Source organism: Gymnoscopelus microlampas (assembly GCF_963454915.1).
Source record: "Gymnoscopelus microlampas genome assembly, chromosome: 12".
In the NCBI taxonomy this organism is placed as follows: Eukaryota; Metazoa; Chordata; class Actinopteri; order Myctophiformes; family Myctophidae; genus Gymnoscopelus; species Gymnoscopelus microlampas.
Genome location: NC_139949.1, coordinates 46,364,766 through 46,383,473, shown reverse-complemented (window position 1 = coordinate 46,383,473; position 18,708 = coordinate 46,364,766). Strand labels below are relative to the sequence as shown.

Genomic DNA, 18,708 nt, shown 5'->3' with positions numbered 1-18,708 from the left:
TCTGTCAGTTAAAGAGATACTATATTAAAATTGGCTAATGGGAGGGCGGACCGCGGCCACGCCACTCTGACAGAGCCATAAATATATCGGTTGGATTGGCAGTGTTCGGTCCGCATACAACGAACTCTAGATGTGAGGGCCACGTAGCGGCCCGAACCTCTAGATGTGAGGGCCACGTAGCGGCCCGAACCTCTAGATGTGAGGGCCACGTAGCGGGCCGAACCTCTAGATGTGAGGGCCACATAGCGGCCCGAACCTCTAGATGTGAGGGCCACATGGCGGCCCGAACCTCTAGATGTGAGGGCCACATGGCGGCCCGAACCTCTAGATGTGAGGGCCACGTAGCGGCCCGAACCTCTAGATGTGAGGGCCACGTAGCGGCCCAAACCTCTAGATGTGAGGGCCACGTAGCGGCCCAAACCTCTAGATGTGAGGGCCACGTAGCGGGCCGAACCTCTAGATGTGAGGGCCACGTAGCGGCCCGAACCTCTAGTTGTGAGGGCCACATGGCGGCCCGAACCTCTAGATGTGAGGGCCACGTAGCGGCCCGAACCTCTAGATGTGAGGGCCACGTAGCGGCCCAAACCTCTAGATGTGAGGGCCACGTAGCGGGCCGAACCTCTAGATGTGAGGGCCACGTAGCGGCCCGAACCTCTAGTTGTGAGGGCCACATGGCGGCCCGAACCTCTAGATGTGAGGGCCACATAGCGGCCCGAACCTCTAGTGACTTTAACACTGCATATTGTAAAGTTTGACTATGAGTTTGGAGCTCACAGTCTGTGGAAGTAGTTCAAGAAGTGGGCGGAATGACTAAAAAGGAGAAGATAACATGAACAGAGAGCACACTAATTAACTGACACATGAATCATTCATCACCTCATCTGACAGGAACTTTTACACGGAACACACACACGCACACACACACACACACACACGCACACACACACACACGCACACACACACACACACACACACACACACAGTCCTAAACTTACGATAGCAGGCATGTTCCTCTGTCTCTCTTTGGCCTCCTCTTCGTCTTGCATCTTCTTCCTAAACACATGTACATTAACACACTTTATTATGCATTCATTATACTCATTATACATTCATTAAACTTATCATACATTCGTTATACTCATTATACATTAATTATACTCATTATACATTCATAAACTCATTATATATTCATTGTACTCAGTACTGCAGTACGGGCCTGAGACATGGATGCTCACAAAACTCTTATTTCTTTTACTCCATTAAGACCGGGAAAGCATCTGTGTCATTTCAAGATTTCTTTGGCTATTCAAAAATAGCAGATCTTTAAGCGTTTTTAACATTTTTTATTCAAATCTTTGCTACTGGGGGGTCCCTGGAACATCATATTTTGAGATGGGGGTCCGCCGCCAATACATATCATTTTGGGGGTCCTTGACATGGACAATGGAGCACCACTGAACCGAAATTCTAGTACAAATACAATTGCCTTGCCTTGCCTTGCCTTCAGCAGGAAAAGTCCCTGGAAGACGACATCTACACAAGAATGCTACTAATAGCACTTGACGTCACATGACTCTGTTTTTTTTTTTAGACGGCGTTGATATCACCCTCCTCCCCCCGCCCAGGCTTCCCTCCCCCGAACACGGGCCAAACGTGTTCATATTGTCACAGTCGCTGTCTGTGTCCTTGTGTTGTCTATGTGTTGGTGTCTGTGTCTTATTAGTGAGTGGGCGTGTGTGTGGGCGTATAGGCTTGGCTCCAGCTCCCAGCTTGGCACACCTGTTACCAGTTCCCTCATCATCTACCTCACCTGCCTGCCATCCACGCGATGCCAGATCGTTTCACAACCTCACGTGTGTGGTAACGCTTTTTTGCCAGCTACTGTATTGAGTCCTAGATGTTCCTAGTGCCTTAGTTAGTTTCTCAACCTGTATTTTTGTACTCCTCGTGACTCACTCCTTTCTCCTGTTCAACAGTGACCTTCCTCACCTGCCTTGCCTGTCTCACCTCCTCACCTGTCTCTCCTCCTCAACCCGTTTCACTAATTCTTCCTCAACTTCCTGTTGAGGATAGAATTAAAGCACATAGTTATATCTCACTCTCTCTCTGCTCACCTGTGCTCTTCTATCTGTCGTTCTCTCTCGCGGTATCTCTTCTCTCTGTCTTCCTGCTCCTTCCTCTCCAGCTCCATCCTCTCCTCCTCGAAACGCTGTCGCTCCTCTGCCAGCTTCTTCTTCTCGTCCTCCTTACGCAGCTCCTCCTCACGCTGGGGAGAGAGAGAGACAGAGAGAGAGAGAGAGAGAGAGAGAGAGAGAGAGAGAGAGAGAGAGAGAGAGAGAGAGAGAGAGAGAGACAGAGAGAGAGAGAGAGAGAGAGAGAGAGAGACACACAGAGACAGAGAGAGATAAAAAAAATAGTGTTGATTTTGACAGCAAAATTTGTATTTAGTTTTATTCATAGTCTTTTGAATAAAATTCCATTTAGTTTTAGTCATATTTTAGTCACCTGAAATGTTTTACTTTTAGTCTAGTTTAGTTTTAGTCGGCATTTTGTGCAAAAACGGGCCATTTCCACAAACGTCAAAATGGAATATGAGAAACGTGACAGATACGTCTTGATCACATGACTACCGAGATCATGTGTAACGATTTGTGTGAGGTTTGGACAAAATCTGTAGGAGTAATAAAAATCTTGTCTCATGGTGGCGCTATAACAGGCCAATGTGATAACTTTGGGGCAGATGAGGTTCTGCTCTGGCCTCCAGGGAGTGTGTGTGCCACCTTCGGCCTGGCGGAGACAATTATTGGTATTAAATACTTCATGCCAAAGCGAATACAATAGAAAGTAGAGGTTTTTGGCCTGACTGTGCTCTGTATGCATTGAGCGTCTTCCTCTGGACCCGCACGATTCTCCCTAACAATACAATCCTCTGTAACATCCAATCCACTTTGGATTGGATGCTTATGCCCGGACTACACCATGGCTTTTCAAAGCGCACGTATGTGTGTAATTTACAGCGCACGTACAGCGCGTTAGGAAAGATCCAATTGATATCAATGATACCGGCCACACCAGGATAACGCAAGCCCCGCATACGCAAGCTTTAAAATAGGATTGGATCCATTTCCGTGTGTATGCGGGGCCGTGAACCTATATTCTCTCACTGTCTCTCTATGTGTGTGTCTATGTGTCTGTCTGTCTGTCTGTCTGTCTGTCTGTCTGTGTACCTTGGCTTGTTCCCAGAATTCCTCTCTATTGATTTTCTTCATTTCGATCTCAGCATTGGTCTTCTCGTACACAGTACCCTGGAGAGAGAGAGAGAGAGAGAGAGAGAGAGAGAGAGAGAGAGAGAGAGAGAGAGAGAGAGAGAGAGAGAGAGAGAGACACAGACAGACAGACAGACAGACAGACAGACAGACAAAGAGGATGTTGTTAGTCAATAGCAAGTGTGTGTGTGTGTGTGTGTGTGTGTGTGTGTGTGTGTGTGTGTGTGTGTGTGTGTGTGTGTGTGTGTGTGTGTGTGTACGTGCATACATGCGTACGTGCGTGCGCGCGGGTGCGTGTGTGTTTTCAACATGAGAATGTGTTTTCAACATGAGAAACTAAAACCACAATTGCCCTTGAAACGTGCTCCCAAGGTCATAAACGCACACACGAGCATGTTTACACACACACACACACACACACACACACACACACACACACACACACACACACACACACACACACACAGCTAGTGTACTTATACAGTAGGTTACACAGCCACTGACCCGTGACTGGACATGATCACATCATCATTTAAGCAGCCCGCTCCGCAGGGAGATCACAACTCACAACCCTCTGGCAGGATTAGTGCCTTGCTCGCCAAAGCAGAACTACACAGAATCTCATGAGTCTCTATGATTTGAAACTCAATGAGTTGAAACTGCAAAATGAAACACCACTGTGTTGTGTGAAGCACCGGTTCTGCAAAGTGGGGTCTAGGGACCCCCAGGCCCAGGTATCCTTGGAGGGAGGAGGAGGGGACATTTCTGTCTGAATAGTGACAGAAATAGTGCCATCTTCCTAATTATATGAAGATAGTCTGAATATGGGTGAAGTGGTCCTTTAACTCTTTCACTGCCATGGCAATTTTTTCTAACTCATGAGTGAATATTTCATCCCCAGATGCACACAGAAACAGGAGATCACGTGATCCATGGACTTCCTGGTTAACGTCTGTGGGAAATCGTCTGTATCTCGCCTCCTATGTTTTACTACGGGTCGTCCTATTGTCAACGGCCTGTACCAAGCGACTGGGGCGTCGCGTGACTCTTTTCTCTTTTCTCGCACGGTGAAACCCGTGATTACCAACTGTCGGGGCATCGATCATATTGATCCTGTGACTAGTTGAAAAGGTAAGGAAAACCAAAAAATCACTGGCAGTGGGCGATTCATTTATGTATCCTTTATTCATCCTCCCTCTAATTCAGTCCAGTCCAGTCCAGTCCAGTCCAGTCCAGTCCAGTCCAGTCCAGTCTAGTCTAGTCTAGTCTAGTCTAGTCTAGTCTAGTCTAGTCTAGTCTAGTCTAGTCTAGTCTAGTCTAGTCTAGTCTAGTCCAGTCCAGTCCAGTCCAGTCCAGTCCAGTCCAGTCCAGTCTAGTCTAGTCTAGTCCAGTCCAGTCCAGTCTAGTCTAGTCCAGTCCAGTTCAGAAGCTTTGTCATGAGAAAACATGATGTTTACATTGCCAAAGCAAGTGTCAAATACATAATAAAACAATTATCTCTGTCTGTCTAGATCGGCTATTTTTTGAAAAAAGAAATGCTGACAAATATTATCTCATGGGGGTCCCTGGCACTGAACCATGAAGGTGTTTGACAACCACTGTGTGCTGAAGTATTACTGTACAGTACAGTACAGTACAGTACAGTACAGTGTCCTACAGGATTCTGTAAGGTCGTTTTCTGAACCATTACACAACATCAAACATCTAACAACCATCCTGATGACTCAGCATTGTAGCAATGCGTCCTGTCATTGTACGTGCGTGCGTGCGTGCGTGCGTGCGTGCGTGCGTGTGTGTGTGTGTCGGCAGACAGACACACACACACACACACACACACACACACACACACACACATACTATTGTGTTTGAACAGAGACGTTAACAATGACCTTCAGTGACACAGCAATACTCTGTGTGTGAGAGTGTGTGTGTGAGTGTGAGTGTGTGAGTGTGTGTGTGAGTGTGTGAGTGTGCGTGTGAGTGTGTGAGTGTGCGTGTGTGCGTGTGTGCGTGTGTGCGTGTGTGCGTGTGTGTGTGTGTGTGTGTGCGTGCGTGCGTGCGTGCGTGCGTGCGTGCGTGCGTGCGTGCGTGCGTGCGTGCGTGCGTGCGTGTGTGTGTGTGTGTGTTCATACCACATTCACTCCTTGTTCATCCGTCTTCAGGCGGCTGAGGACGGGGCTGGCCACGCCCCCTGCTGCGGTCCCATTGGTCAGGCGTTGACCAATCGCTGACGGGTCGATGTCCTCCATGCTGCTGGCGTTTATGATGACGTTAACTCCCTGAGAGAGAGAGAGAGAGAGAGAGAGAGAGGGAGGGGGGGAGGGGGAGAGAGAGAGAGAGAGAGAGAGAGAGAGAGAGAGAGAGAGAGAGAGAGAGAGAGAGAGAGAGAGAGAGGGAGGGGGGAGGGGGAGAGAGAGAGAGAGAGAGAGAGAGAGAGAGAGAGAGAGAGAGAGAGAGAGAGAGAGAGACAGTTAATCTAAGTCTGTGGTTGTTCCCACAAACACTACACTATGACATTATACATGTTCCCACAAACACCACACTATGACATTATACATGTTCCCACAAACACTACACTATGACATTATACATGTTCCCACAAACACTACACTATGACTTTACACAGTATTATAATAACGCAGTGGAACACCTTTAAATGGTCTCTGTCGGGTGGAAACCTCATATGTCCAAAACTGTTAACTTTCAGGATTCAAATTTTAAAGCATCAAAACTAGCAGATCTACAAGCTCAAAGCGCGCCGCTCAGCGCCACGTTTCGAGCGTGTAGATCTGCTACTTTTGATGCTTTGGTGTGACACTTGTAGTATGATCGAGTAGGAGTGTTCATTTACAAGAGTTTTCTGCCCGACAGCAACACAATTAACCCATTAAGACCTGAGGCCATTCTTAAAAATGTTTTCTAAATCCAAACAGTTTTTTGAAAAAAAAAAAAAAAAAAAAAGTTTTCAAGATTTATCAAAAATAGCAGATCTACAAGCTCATAGCGCGGCACTCGGTGCCGCGCTATGAGCTTGTAGATCTGCTATTTTTGAATAGCCAAAGAAATCTAAAGTGACACAGATGCGTTCCAGGTATTAATGGGTTAAACAAAGAGAGTAATGTAAAAGTGTGTAAACCTGGAAGAACTCGGCGATGGTGGCCACGTGACTCGCACACGCACACTTCCTGGCGTCTGCAACGTCTTCTCCCACCTAGAAGTACATCAGAGATGAGGAAGAATTAGGTTATTGTTTTTTTTTTATGGTTGTTTATATCTAACCTTTATAATTAACCATCACATGATATTTGGTAGGGTTAGGGTCTGTTATGGCATTGGTTCTCAAAGTGGGGTCCGGGGACCCCCAGGGGTACTTGAATGGGTTCCAGGGGGTCCCCAGCTAAATGATGGATAGGAACCAAATGGACCCTTATGGGTCTGTAACTCTGAGAGTGTACAAATGGAACCAAATGGACCCGTTAGGGTCCATTTGGTTCCATTTGTACACTCTCAGAGTTAAGATAACATTGATTTTACAACATGAATTGGGGTCCCAGAGATAGAAATGCCATTAAATGGGGGTCCGTAGCCCTAATGCATGTCAAACTGGGGGTCCTTAAAATGTATCTTTTCAAATGGGGGTCCGTGGGCTAATAAGTGTCCATTTGGGGGTCCTTGACATGAAAAAGTTTGAGAGCCACTGTGTTATGGTTCAGCTTGTCCTTGTAGCAGCTAGTTAAGAGTTCTCAACGGGTCTGAAAATGAAGGCCCAGCCCTAACTGGGCCCTAACTGGGCTGGCCCGAACAGGGCCCGGCCCGAACAATTACCATCATTTTAGGCCCGAAAACCCCCCAAAACTGAAAATGTGTCATTATGTGCTTAATGTCCTCAAAGTCACGCATGCAACAAGCTTTGAACTGAGCAGATTGGACCTTTTTTTCCCTTTTTTTACGGAACCTGAGGCTCGGCTCTGCCCGACTAATTAATAATAATAATAATAATAATACATTTTATTTATATGGCGCCTTTCAGGTCACCCAAGGTCGCCTAACAAAACAGAAAAGAAATACAAACAATAAAGCAAGTTTAAAATACACACAAAATACACATAAGGCCTGCAGCAGACTTTTACTCAAGGTGAAATTAGCATACAATTAGCATACATTTTCGGCCCGGCTCGGCCCAAAAACTTCGGGTCGGAAAGGGTCGGGTTCTGGCAGAATTTGAGAACTCTACAGCTAGTATAACTATCTGAGCCCTGTGCTCGTTGACAGAACTACCTTACCACCGATCTGTGTCAGATCTGTGTGTCTAACGTACCTCACCCCATGAAATCATGTACATTAAAGCATAACCATCACCACTTAAAAATATCATCTCGGCTCCTATTATTGCCTCATCAATTACCGATTGATCCAGAATTCCCACGACAGCGTACACATCAGAGAGATGATGTGTCTTCAAAAGACGGTCACAGTCTCAGAATATCCTCGCATTGTCACTGAAATGCACTAGAAATGTCCTCAGCATTCACCTGCTCAAGGTCGGCATCCCTTTCACAGGGCTGTAAGTGTGTGTGCGAGTGTGTGTGTGTGTGTGTGTGTGTGTGTGTGTGTGTGTGTGTGTGTGTGTGTGTGTGTGTGTGTGTGTGTGTGTGTGTGTGTGTGTGTTTTCATGTTTCATTCAACCTGATGTTCATCTTGCTGCGTAAAGTACTTCAGAGAACGTCTCCTCTTCAAAGCCAGTCACAGTCTGAGAATAATCCTTGAAGTGTCACTGAAGTGTCCTCGCCATTTACAGTCGTGTTGAATCGCTTTAGTGAGTCACTCTTTGACTAAAAACGACAAACACCGCCGGGTGTAGAACATCTCACAACATCAAATCAATATTATAAACTATGTTACGCAACACCATAACCTGGTTTGAACGCATTAACCCATTAAGACCTGAAGCCGATTCTACATGTCTCCTAAATCTCAACAGTTTTCTGAAAAACGTATGTTTCTATATCAGTTGTGCTCAATATTTTTCATGTCAAGGACCCCCAAAATGATATGTATTTGACCACGGACCCCCATCAAAATATGTTGTTCCATGGGCCCCCAGAAGCAAAGATTTGAGTTAAAAATGTTCGCTTTAAAAATATATATATTCAAAGATTTGCACACATTTTCACAAATTTTCAAAAATAGCAGATCTACAAGCTCGTAGCGCGGCACTCGGTGCCGCGCTACGAGCTTGTATATCTGCTATTTTTGAATTGCCCAAAGTAATTAATAGTAAAATAATGCTTTTTAGCTCAAATCTAAAAATGACACAGTTCTAGGTCTTAATGGGTTAAGAACCGAGGCCGATTCTACACAAATGCCTTCTGAATCAGTAGTTCTCAAAGTGTCAAAAGATTTTTCAAAAACGTTCAAAAACAGCAGATGTACAAGTTCGCAGCGTGGCACGAAGTGAAGTGCGCTATGAGCTTGTAGATCTGCAATATTTTTGAAAAAATCGTGAAAATGTGTGCAAATCTTTGAATGTATATATTTTTAAAGCGAACATTTTTAACTCAAATCATTGCTTCTGGGGGATTCTGCAAATGTCTTCTAAACAGATTTATTTTAATAAAAGTTATGTTGCTATAATATCAGTGGTTCATACACCTTTTCATGATGTTCGCTTGAAAAAATAAGCGAACATCATGTATAATCAAAGATTTGCACAAATTTTTCACGATTTTTCAAAAATATCAGATCTACAAGCTCAAAGCGCTGCACTGAGTGCCGCGCTATGAGCTTGTAGATCTGATATTTTGGCCCATCTAAAATGACACAGTATATGCTTTTCCCGGATTGAATGGCTTAAAGCGTTTGAGAACCACAGTGTGATACACTAAATGGAGTCTTCATTAGTATCACTGGTAAAAGAAAAACCTGTGAAGGAAGTAAGGAAGAGGCCCAATTTCTTTCCGATATGGCTGCTGTGCATAGAGCCTGTTCCAGCTGGCAGACTGGAGGCGACGATGGGAACAATGCATTGCAGTCACAATGAGAGCCAGGTGGACCCAGCTTTATGAACACACATACACTTACTTCTTACTTTTAGTGAATAAAATACTCGGTCAAAGGCAGTGGTGGAAAAAGTACTCAAATATTTTACGTAAGTAAAAGTAGCAATACCAGAGCTATTTAACACTTATTTTAACCAAAGAAAATCACTTACCCTACCTTTAAAGTACCAAAAGTATAAGGACAAAAATGTTTGAAAATAGCAGATCTACAAGCTCACAACGTGTCGCATCGCGACGCGTTGTGAGCTTGTAAATCGGCTATTTTCTAATAGCCTATGTATATAATGGGGCTAAAGTGGTTAATGTATGTTTTATAATATAGTAATTTATATCTGCAAAGTAACTAGTAACTAAAGTTTTCAAATAATTGTAGTGGAGTAAAACTAAAAGTATAATATTTGCCTCTGAGATGTAGTGGAGTAGAAGTAAAAGTACTGAGTAAGTAAAAAATACCTCAAAATTGTACTGTACTTAGGTACAGTACTTGAGTAAATGTACTTGGTTACTTTCCACCACTGGCTTTGTGAAACACTGTGTGAAAGAGGAAGATAAAAGAGGAAACAAACCCAGTTGATGAGGATGTATCTGGGTAGAGCAGCGTTTGGTTCCTTCAGAGAACAGAAGCCATACATCACCATGGACGTGTCAAACAGTACTGTGATGGCTGCCAGACCTCCACCTACACACACACACACACACACACACACACACACACACACACACACACACACACACACACACACACACACACACACACACACACACACACACACACACACACACACACACACACACACACACACACACACACACACACACACACACAGGGAAACCATGAACATTCAGTAAACAATTTATTTAAAAAAAAACAGTTTTTCCGTAAATTAACGCCCAACTTGATCATACTACAGCGTCATCATCAAAAGTAGCAGATCTGCAAGCTCAAAACATAGCGCTTGTAGATCTGCTACTTTTGATGCTTTTGAATTCACAATCCTGAAAAAGTAACAGTTTTGGATATACAAACTTTAAAACTTTAAAAAGGGAGCTACGGTAATGATGTTCCACCTGACAGAGACGATATTAACCATTAAAGGATGACTTCACCCATTTTCAACCTATCTTCATATAATTGGTCCTCACTAATGCTCATGATAAAATGGTGCCATTCATGTCAATTCAGTCTGTGTCTCAGAGGAGGGCTGTGGACAGTTCAGAAACCCACCTACCAGTGACATCATGGGGAATTCAAGCTAATAGAAACTGCAGGCTTTCTTTTTTTTGGGGGGGGGGGGGGGGGGGGGTTATGCCTTTATTGATAGGAGTAGGCTGACAGGAAATGGGCAGAGAGAGAGATGGGGAGTGACATGCAACGAAGGCCGTCGGGATCGGGACTCGAACCCGCAACGCGCTGTCAGGCTACACTGAGCCTATAGGTGCCTGTACCGCGGGCACCTATAGCGGTCCAAGCCATCTGGAGGCTTTCTATTCCTGGAAGGTTAGCATGCTATAATGGAAGCCATTGTTCTCTTAATATATATATATATATATTTTTTTAAACCTGCCTAACGATGATGTCACTGGTAGGCGAGTTTCGGAAGTGTCCACAGCCCCTCTACATGAGACACAGACTGAGTTGACAAAAATGGCACCATTTTATCAGGAGCATTAGTGAGGACCTATTATATGAAGATAGGTTGAAAAAGGGTGAAGTCGTCCTTTAACCGTTGCTGACTCACTGCTCAAGGTCTCAGGAGGACATACTTTCACACAGTGTGTGTGTGTGTGTGTGTGTGTGTGTGTGTGTGTGTGTGTGTGTGTGTGTGTGTGTGTGTGTGTGTGTGTGTGTGTGTGTGTGTGTGTGTGTGTGTGTCTGTGTGTGTCTGTGTGTGTGTGTGTGTGTGTGTGTGTGTGTGTGTTCATGAATACAACCTAATGTTCAACCCTATGTCCCTTCAGACCCATAAAGCCTCATGTGTAATGATGAGACTAATGACTCCACTACAAGAACACAACACACACACATTCAAACAAAATAGTGCGTGCGTGTGTGTTTGTGGGTGTGTACAGTGTGTACAACGTGTGGGTGTCACATAAAGCCTTTATTATACAATTAAATCACACTCCATCATCAACAACAAACATGTTATTAAGTCTGCCAACGCAGGCAGGTGGCAACCACTGTGGAGAAGGAAGGGTACAGTAGGTAGAGAGACCTAATCACATTATGGACACAGCAGGGAGAGAGAGAGAGAGAGAGAGAGAGAGAGATACGTCCCACAGATTACAATCACCCATGGAGAGTTTGAAAACATGACTAATGACAACACAGAACAACAATGTGCAAACACAGCAGCAAGATGTGTGAGCTGTTTGTTGTGACAGGAGGAGGATGTCTAATGGAAAGCATCGGTGTCATTTTAACATTTCTTTGGCTATTCAAAAATAGCTCATAGCTTGTAGATCTGCTATTTATTTATCTTAAATCGTGGATTTTTTTTGCAAATCTAAGATGGGGGTCCGCAGCCAAATACATATCATTTTGGGGGGTCCTTGACATGGAAAATTTTGGAGCACCACTGATATAGCGACATACTGTTAGGACTTAGAAAATATTTTAACATGTTTACACATTTTCGTTATTCCCATTTAATCGTACATACATTGCTTGGTTTTGATTGTTTTTGTTCCACTTTTGCTTTGGCAATGTAAACGTGTGTTTTCTCATGGCAATAAAACACCTTTGAAATGGAAGAGAGAGAGACAGAGAGAGAGAGAGAGAGAGAGAGAGAGAGAGAGAGAGAGAGAGAGAGAGAGAGAGAGAGAGAGAGGGTATAGGGGACACAGCCAGTACACTGTAAAATCCTGAGTGTTCATTGAGCTACAATCCATGACTAAATGCATGCATTTCCTCCATGCTCCTCACAGCTGCACCATAAGGCCAGTTCTATATCTTTTCAACACTGTCCCCATCATCCTTTATACCTGTGGTTCTCAACCAGTGGTCCGGGGACCACCAGTGGTCCTTGAGGGGGTTCCAGGTGGGCCCCAGCTAAATGATGGAGAGTTGCTAACCAAATGGACCCTTATTAGATAACTCTTGAGAGCGTAAAATGAAACCAAATGGACCCTTACGGGTCCATTTGGTTTCATTTTACGCTCTCAAGAGTTAAATTATTATTAAACATCTGCATTACTTAATTTGCAAGACGTCTACACAATTAGACAATGAAGAAGAATTGTTCTTTTGATCACCGTTTGCCTGTTTGTTACAGTATCTCTCCTAATCAATACAGCATGGATGGAATTGTGGACAAAATCGTATCCAACGACAACAAAATATTCTAAGTCTTGTGGGTCTGAGAGTCTAAATCTCATCAAACGGTGGCTCCGTGGCTCAAACGCCGAATAAACAATGGACCTTGATATGAAAAGGGTTGAAAACCAATGCTTTATATACAGAGTAAATTTCAGCCACCTAGCACCCAGCAGCCCGACAGCCGGTTTGTTTGAAAAATAAACCATTTGGAAATCATTTTTGCACCTGCAGCCTTTGAACTACCAATCAAAGCAAGATGATGCAACTTGCCTATTCACAGCACTCAAGCTCTCTGAGTGAGTGAGTGGGCGAGTGTGTGTGTGTGTGTGTGTGAATGCATTTTTCACGACCTTCTTCTTAGTCTGTTTTCGTGGTGCAAGTGATATTTCTTGGTTAAAATACTGTGTTAAATAGCTCTATATTCTGATAGTAACCATTGCTATAGTGTTGTTTGATCCGAGTCAGAATCAGCTTTATTGTCACATCACAGGTTTACACAAGTAAAGAAGTGGGTGAAATTAGTTTTTGTGCATTCCCATCGTATTGCTATTTAGAAGAAATAACGGGAAGAACAAGAGAGGGGGGGGGCAAGGGGGGAAAGGAGATTGATACAGTAGATGTGCTTACACCCCTGCCCTACCACTTCGGTCGGCCACCTCGGGGCGACTGATTGCCTCGTCGCTCAAGGGTCCTTCTGGCCGATCTACACGGTCACAACCTTTTTTTCTGTTCTGGCCCCACAGTGGTGGAATGAACTCCCCACTGATGTCAGGACAGCAGAGTCACTGCCCATCTTTCGCCGCAGGCTATAAACCCACCTCTTCAGGAAACACTACCCTTCCTCTTCGCCTTGCCTACTTGTTGTTAACTAGTTGTACAAACTCTTGTTTTACTGTTTTATTGGATCTTGTTTATTCGATACACTTATTTGTTTTAGCTCCTTCTCAGTTGATTTTCCTATTTTGTCTCATCTGTTTATGAAAGTAGGTAGGTGATATACTGCACTTTTACTTTAACGCTAGGTATACTCTAGGTTGCTTGTTTTAGAAGAGAATGCACTTAAATGCTTCTGGTGATTAGTAGTTTCGTTCCCTACCTATGTTGAATGCACTTATTGTAAGTCGCTTTGGATAAAAGCGTCTGCTAAGTGACTGTAATGTAATGTAATGTAATGTAATGTATAAATATGTACTTATACATCTGATAAAGATATATTTCATTTCATCATTCATTTCGTTTTTGTTTTGATGGCTCCTAGTATAAGTCAACAATATTAAGATAGGTAGGTTCATCTCGGAATTGTGTACAGTATCGAGGTCGCCGTGAACCTAGTTGCCAAGGAAACGAAGCAAGATGGGGGCACAGACAACCGCTGACGCGATGACGGAAGGCGAAAAACCCAGACTGTGTATAAAACTCTGTATCTCTGTTTAAAACTTCAGAAGAATATAAACCCAAATCCTATTATTATAATGAGAAGTTTCCTCCGTTTATTGATGCAATTAATTCACATCTGACTGATAGATATGGACCAGTATTTACTAGATAAAAATAAAGTTATCAGAGATCAAACAAGAAGGTGCTTGAGCATAGCAGCAGATGTATACTGTGCATGATATACTTATGGACGTTAGTTAAGGTGCTGCTACGTCACGCACATACGGGACGTAAACCGGAGATGGCATAGATGGCTTTGTCTTTGTTTTGTTTTTTTGTCTTGGCTAATGCTTCTACTGCGTCACAGAGCCACATGAGGGCTAGTAATGAAGCTTCCTACAGCGAGGAAGGAGTAGGAGTCTCTCTGTGGAGAATGAATGACGTCAATGCTGGGAACAACCAACACCTGGACCTGGTCTTCTAAGTCAGGGGTCTTCAAGAGGGGGTCTGGGACCCCTAGGGGGTCCTCAGAGTTACAACAGGGGGTCCGCCAAATCTTTGTGTGAAAGGATTTTTTTTTTACCTTAACCACTTGAAGCCTAGCATCCCTTTTCTGAGGAGAACTTTAGCCAAAAATAGCAGATCTACAAGCTTGTAGATCGGCTATTTTTGGCAAAGGGCTATTGGTGTAGAGGGGAAAAAAGAGCAGACCACGTAAACAAAAAAGTTGAATGTGGAACACAATTTTATACCATATAGAGAGGGGTCCCTGATTCATCTCTCTCTCAGCTAGGGGGTCCTTGGGCTGAAAACGTTTAAGACCCCTGTTCTAAGTGCTATAAAAGCGTACACACACCACTCATTCCATGATGAGACACTGAGACAGAGAGACTTTAATTACAAAAATCCCAAAAAGGTAGCACATCCAAAATTTCAAATAAATGGAGGACAAAGTACTCACATTTCCACTTTGTTTACTGGCACACACCAATACACCAACGCTTACGCGTTTCGGCTATGAGCCTTCATCAGAGCACTTTAATTACATTTGAATAAATTGCTGTTATTTTTCGCGGAAGGTTTTATACCAGGGTGATGCAAAACATTGTAATACCGCCGTCAACCGTTTCAAAAGTTTATCCCAAGCTAACTTCTCCTACAGTATATGGATGTATAACTATTTCTGACAGAAAATGCTGGTTTTTCCCTTGTTGGATTTTATCAAATCAGTCTTGTCTTGTCTCCCTTGTGTCATGGTTGGGTAACAAGTCTCTGGAGATCAAAGTCCTTTAACCCATTAAGACCTGGAACTGTGTCATTTTAGATTTGAGCTAGAAAGCATTATTTTACACTTTGGGCTATTCAAAAATAGCAGATCTACAAGCTCATAGCGCGGCACCGAGTGCCGCGCTACGAGCTTGTAGATCTGCTATTTTTGAAAAATCGTGAAAATGTGTGCAAATCTTTGAATATATATATTTTCAAAGCGAACATTTTTAACTCAAATCGTTGCCTCTGGGGGTCCCTGGAACAAAATATTTTGATGGGAGTCCGCGGCCAAATACATATCATTTTGGGGGTCCTTGACATGAAAAAGATTGAGCACCACTGATATAGAAACATACGTTTTTCAAAAAACTGTTGGGATTTAGGAGCCATGTAGAATCGGCTTCAGGTCTCAATGGGTTAATGGACCACAATGTTTGAATGATGAATGTTTTATCCCAGCTTCTGGTCAGACTGAATTAAATACATGCATTTTCTTTTGGGAAAAGTAGACTGTCTGATATGTTTGAATCATTATGTCTGATATCGCTGTTGAGCAATTAAATAAGTACATGCTAACTACATCAAACCTGGCATACTTAAGTATTTTCACGCTTTCTGTTTTAATTCCAAAATAGTTTGTAGAGTGTCTATTTTTGCTATTTCTTGTACGATGAAGTACATGGGTGTGCATAGGGCTAAGGCAACGTTATATTTGATTTATCTCAACTCAACCTATCAGTCCTATAACTGCTGCTCAGCCTGCAACGTAAGGCCAGCTCTATCTCTCACGACCGTTCCCATCCTTTACCCTTTACAGGGTGAACTTCAGCTCCCTGGCTCCAGCATTCCACACAGACAGACGGACACTTTCTGAAGAACAAACAACATCGGAAATCTTTTGTTGTACCTGCAGCCATTGCACTTCTACACACACATACAGTACACACAGCACAAGACTGATGCACCTGGCCTTAATCAGCTCCGACTGAGTGGGCGAGAATGCGCGTGTGTGTGTGTGTGTGTGTGTGTGTGTGTGTGTGTGTGTGTGTGTGTGTGTGTGTGTGTGTGTGTGTGTGTGTGCGTGCACGTGCGCGCACGTGTGTGTGCGTGAAAGCATTTTTTACAACCTTCTTCTAAGGCTGTGTTGGTAGTGTAAGTGATATTTCTTTGTTAAAATGATGTGTTAAAATACTGTAAGTTGTTAAATAGGTCTATATTCAGATGCCTCCCCACATCAATCAATCAATCAATCAATCAATCAATGTATGTTATGTTTCGCTTTTAACTGGATTTTCCTTCTGCAATATTTTTTTGTTTTTACCCTTGGGTACAAACCTTACAAGACTCCACTCACTCCTTCACCTCGCATACACACTAACACTACTGACTTACTGACTGCCTCACCTCATACAGTAGCACGTTGACATTTTTGGGACTTTAATTATTTAAGCCCTGGGTTTTTTGCTTTAACCCATTAAGATAGGGAATCTGTGTAACCACTTTAACCATTATTTTATGCTATTCAAAAATAGCAGATATACAAGCTCATAGCGCGGCACCGAATGCAGCTTGTATATCTGCTATTTTTGAAAAATCATGAAAATGTGTGCAAATCTTTGAATATACATATTTTCAAAGCAAACATTTTTTAACTCAAATCTTTGCTTCTGGGGGTCCCTAGAACAACATATTTTGAGATAGGGGTCCATGGACAAATACATATAATTTTGTGGGTCCTTGACATGAAAATGTTTGAGAACCACTGATATTATAGCAACAAAAGTTTTTTCAAAAAACTGTTAGGGTTCAGAAGAGATTTTATAGAATCCACAAATGTTCCCTTTAATTAAAATAAAATAAAAAGTATATATATATATTCAAAAAGCAGATCTACAAGCCAAGAGCTTGTATATCTGCTATTTTTGAATAGCCACAAAAATCTAAAAATGACAGATGCGTTCCCGGTCTTAAAGGGTTAACTGACTTTTGGCTCTGCTCTGCTCTGCTGTCATTCTGTAGTACTGTACGTAAGTTCCATTGAGGTCATGACCTTTTATTCACGTTCTTCTGGGTAACTGATCAAGCACGAGAAAGAATGCAACTTTAATAGCGTGTGTGTGTGTGTGTGTGTGTGTGTGTGTGTGTGTGTGTGTGTGTGTGTGTGTGTGTGTGTGTGTGTGTGTGTGTGTGTGTGTGTGTGTGTGTGTGTGTGTGTGTGTGTGTGTGTGTGTGTGTGCATGCGTGCGTATGTGCATGCGTGCGTATGTGCGTGCGTGTGTAATGTCTGCAATAATAGCACAGATGTGGGGAAACAGATGAACTTGAGATTCAGTGGGGCATTACTACCAACATTTAGCATGAATATTGCATGACGCGCTGCTTGTAGAACTATGGGTGGTACAGTGGTTATTTCATTGGAGAGGACTGAACAACGAGGCAGCCAAAGCCATTTGTAGTCGTGTGTAGTGAGATTCAGAAACGGGCAAATTGCTACCTGTAGTACAATACGCGGCCGGTCAGAATAATTATGCCATTTCCATGCGAGCGATATGTTTTAATCCATTTAGACCGGGAAAGATTTTTAGATTTTTTTGGCAATTCAATAATTGCAGATCTACAAGCTCATAGCACGGCACCGAGTGCCGCGCTATGAGCTTGTAGATCTGCTATTTTAGAAAAATTGTGAAAATGTTTGCAAATCTTTGAATATATATGTTTTAAAGCGAACATTTGTAACTCAAATGTTCTGTTTCTGGGTATTCTACAAATGCCTTCTAAATCCTAACAGTTTTTTTTTTAAACGTATGTTTCTATATCAGTGGTTCTCAAACCTTTTCATGTCAAGGACCCCCGAAATTATATGTATTTGGCCACGGACCCCCATCTCAAAATATTAAATATTTCTTCTTCTTGGGGTCCCTGGAACTAAATTTTAGTTCCAGGGACCCCAAGAAGAAAATATTTGAGTTAAAAATGTTCGCTTAAAAATATATATATTCAAAGATTTGCACACATTTTTACCTATTTTCAAAAAATAGCAGATCTACAAGGTGCCGCGCTATGACCATGTAGATCTACTATTTTTGAATAGCCAAAGTATAAAATATGGATAAAGTGGTGACACAGATGCGTTAATAAGCTTGTTGCTGTTGAGCGTTCCCGATGCAACACATCTCTCCTTGTTAGTCGTTATATCGAGCAATATCTGCTGTAAACTAATGAGTCAGAAACACCCTAAAGCACTCCTACAGCTCAGGTGTAGATACTGTAGGAGATCTCTCCACAGAAACCTTGTATCTCCATATTTCATTTTTCATAAATTATTAATGGCCTACTTCGTTGTATGACAGTGTCGGGCAAAAATAGCGAGAGTAGCTAGAGCTTGTAGATCGGTTATTAAAAATGCAATGTCGGTATA

At 43.0% G+C, this 18,708-nt stretch overlaps 1 protein-coding gene across 2 annotated transcripts in view; it reads right to left on the bottom strand.

Annotated features, from left to right (window-relative positions):
- dbn1 (drebrin 1) overlaps positions 1 to 18,708 on the bottom strand; it is a 133,242-nt gene that overhangs the window by 27,206 nt on the left and 87,328 nt on the right. For both annotated transcript variants that reach the window (XM_084074858.1, XM_084074857.1), the window contains exons 3-8: positions 9,892 to 10,004; positions 6,403 to 6,477; positions 5,399 to 5,545; positions 3,228 to 3,305; positions 2,115 to 2,266; positions 996 to 1,053 (exon numbers count right to left, since the gene is read on the bottom strand). In XM_084074858.1, coding sequence (XP_083930984.1) covers positions 996 to 1,053; positions 2,115 to 2,266; positions 3,228 to 3,305; positions 5,399 to 5,545; positions 6,403 to 6,477; positions 9,892 to 10,004 — 623 coding nt within the window. The remainder of the gene's footprint in view (positions 1 to 995; positions 1,054 to 2,114; positions 2,267 to 3,227; positions 3,306 to 5,398; positions 5,546 to 6,402; positions 6,478 to 9,891; positions 10,005 to 18,708) is intronic.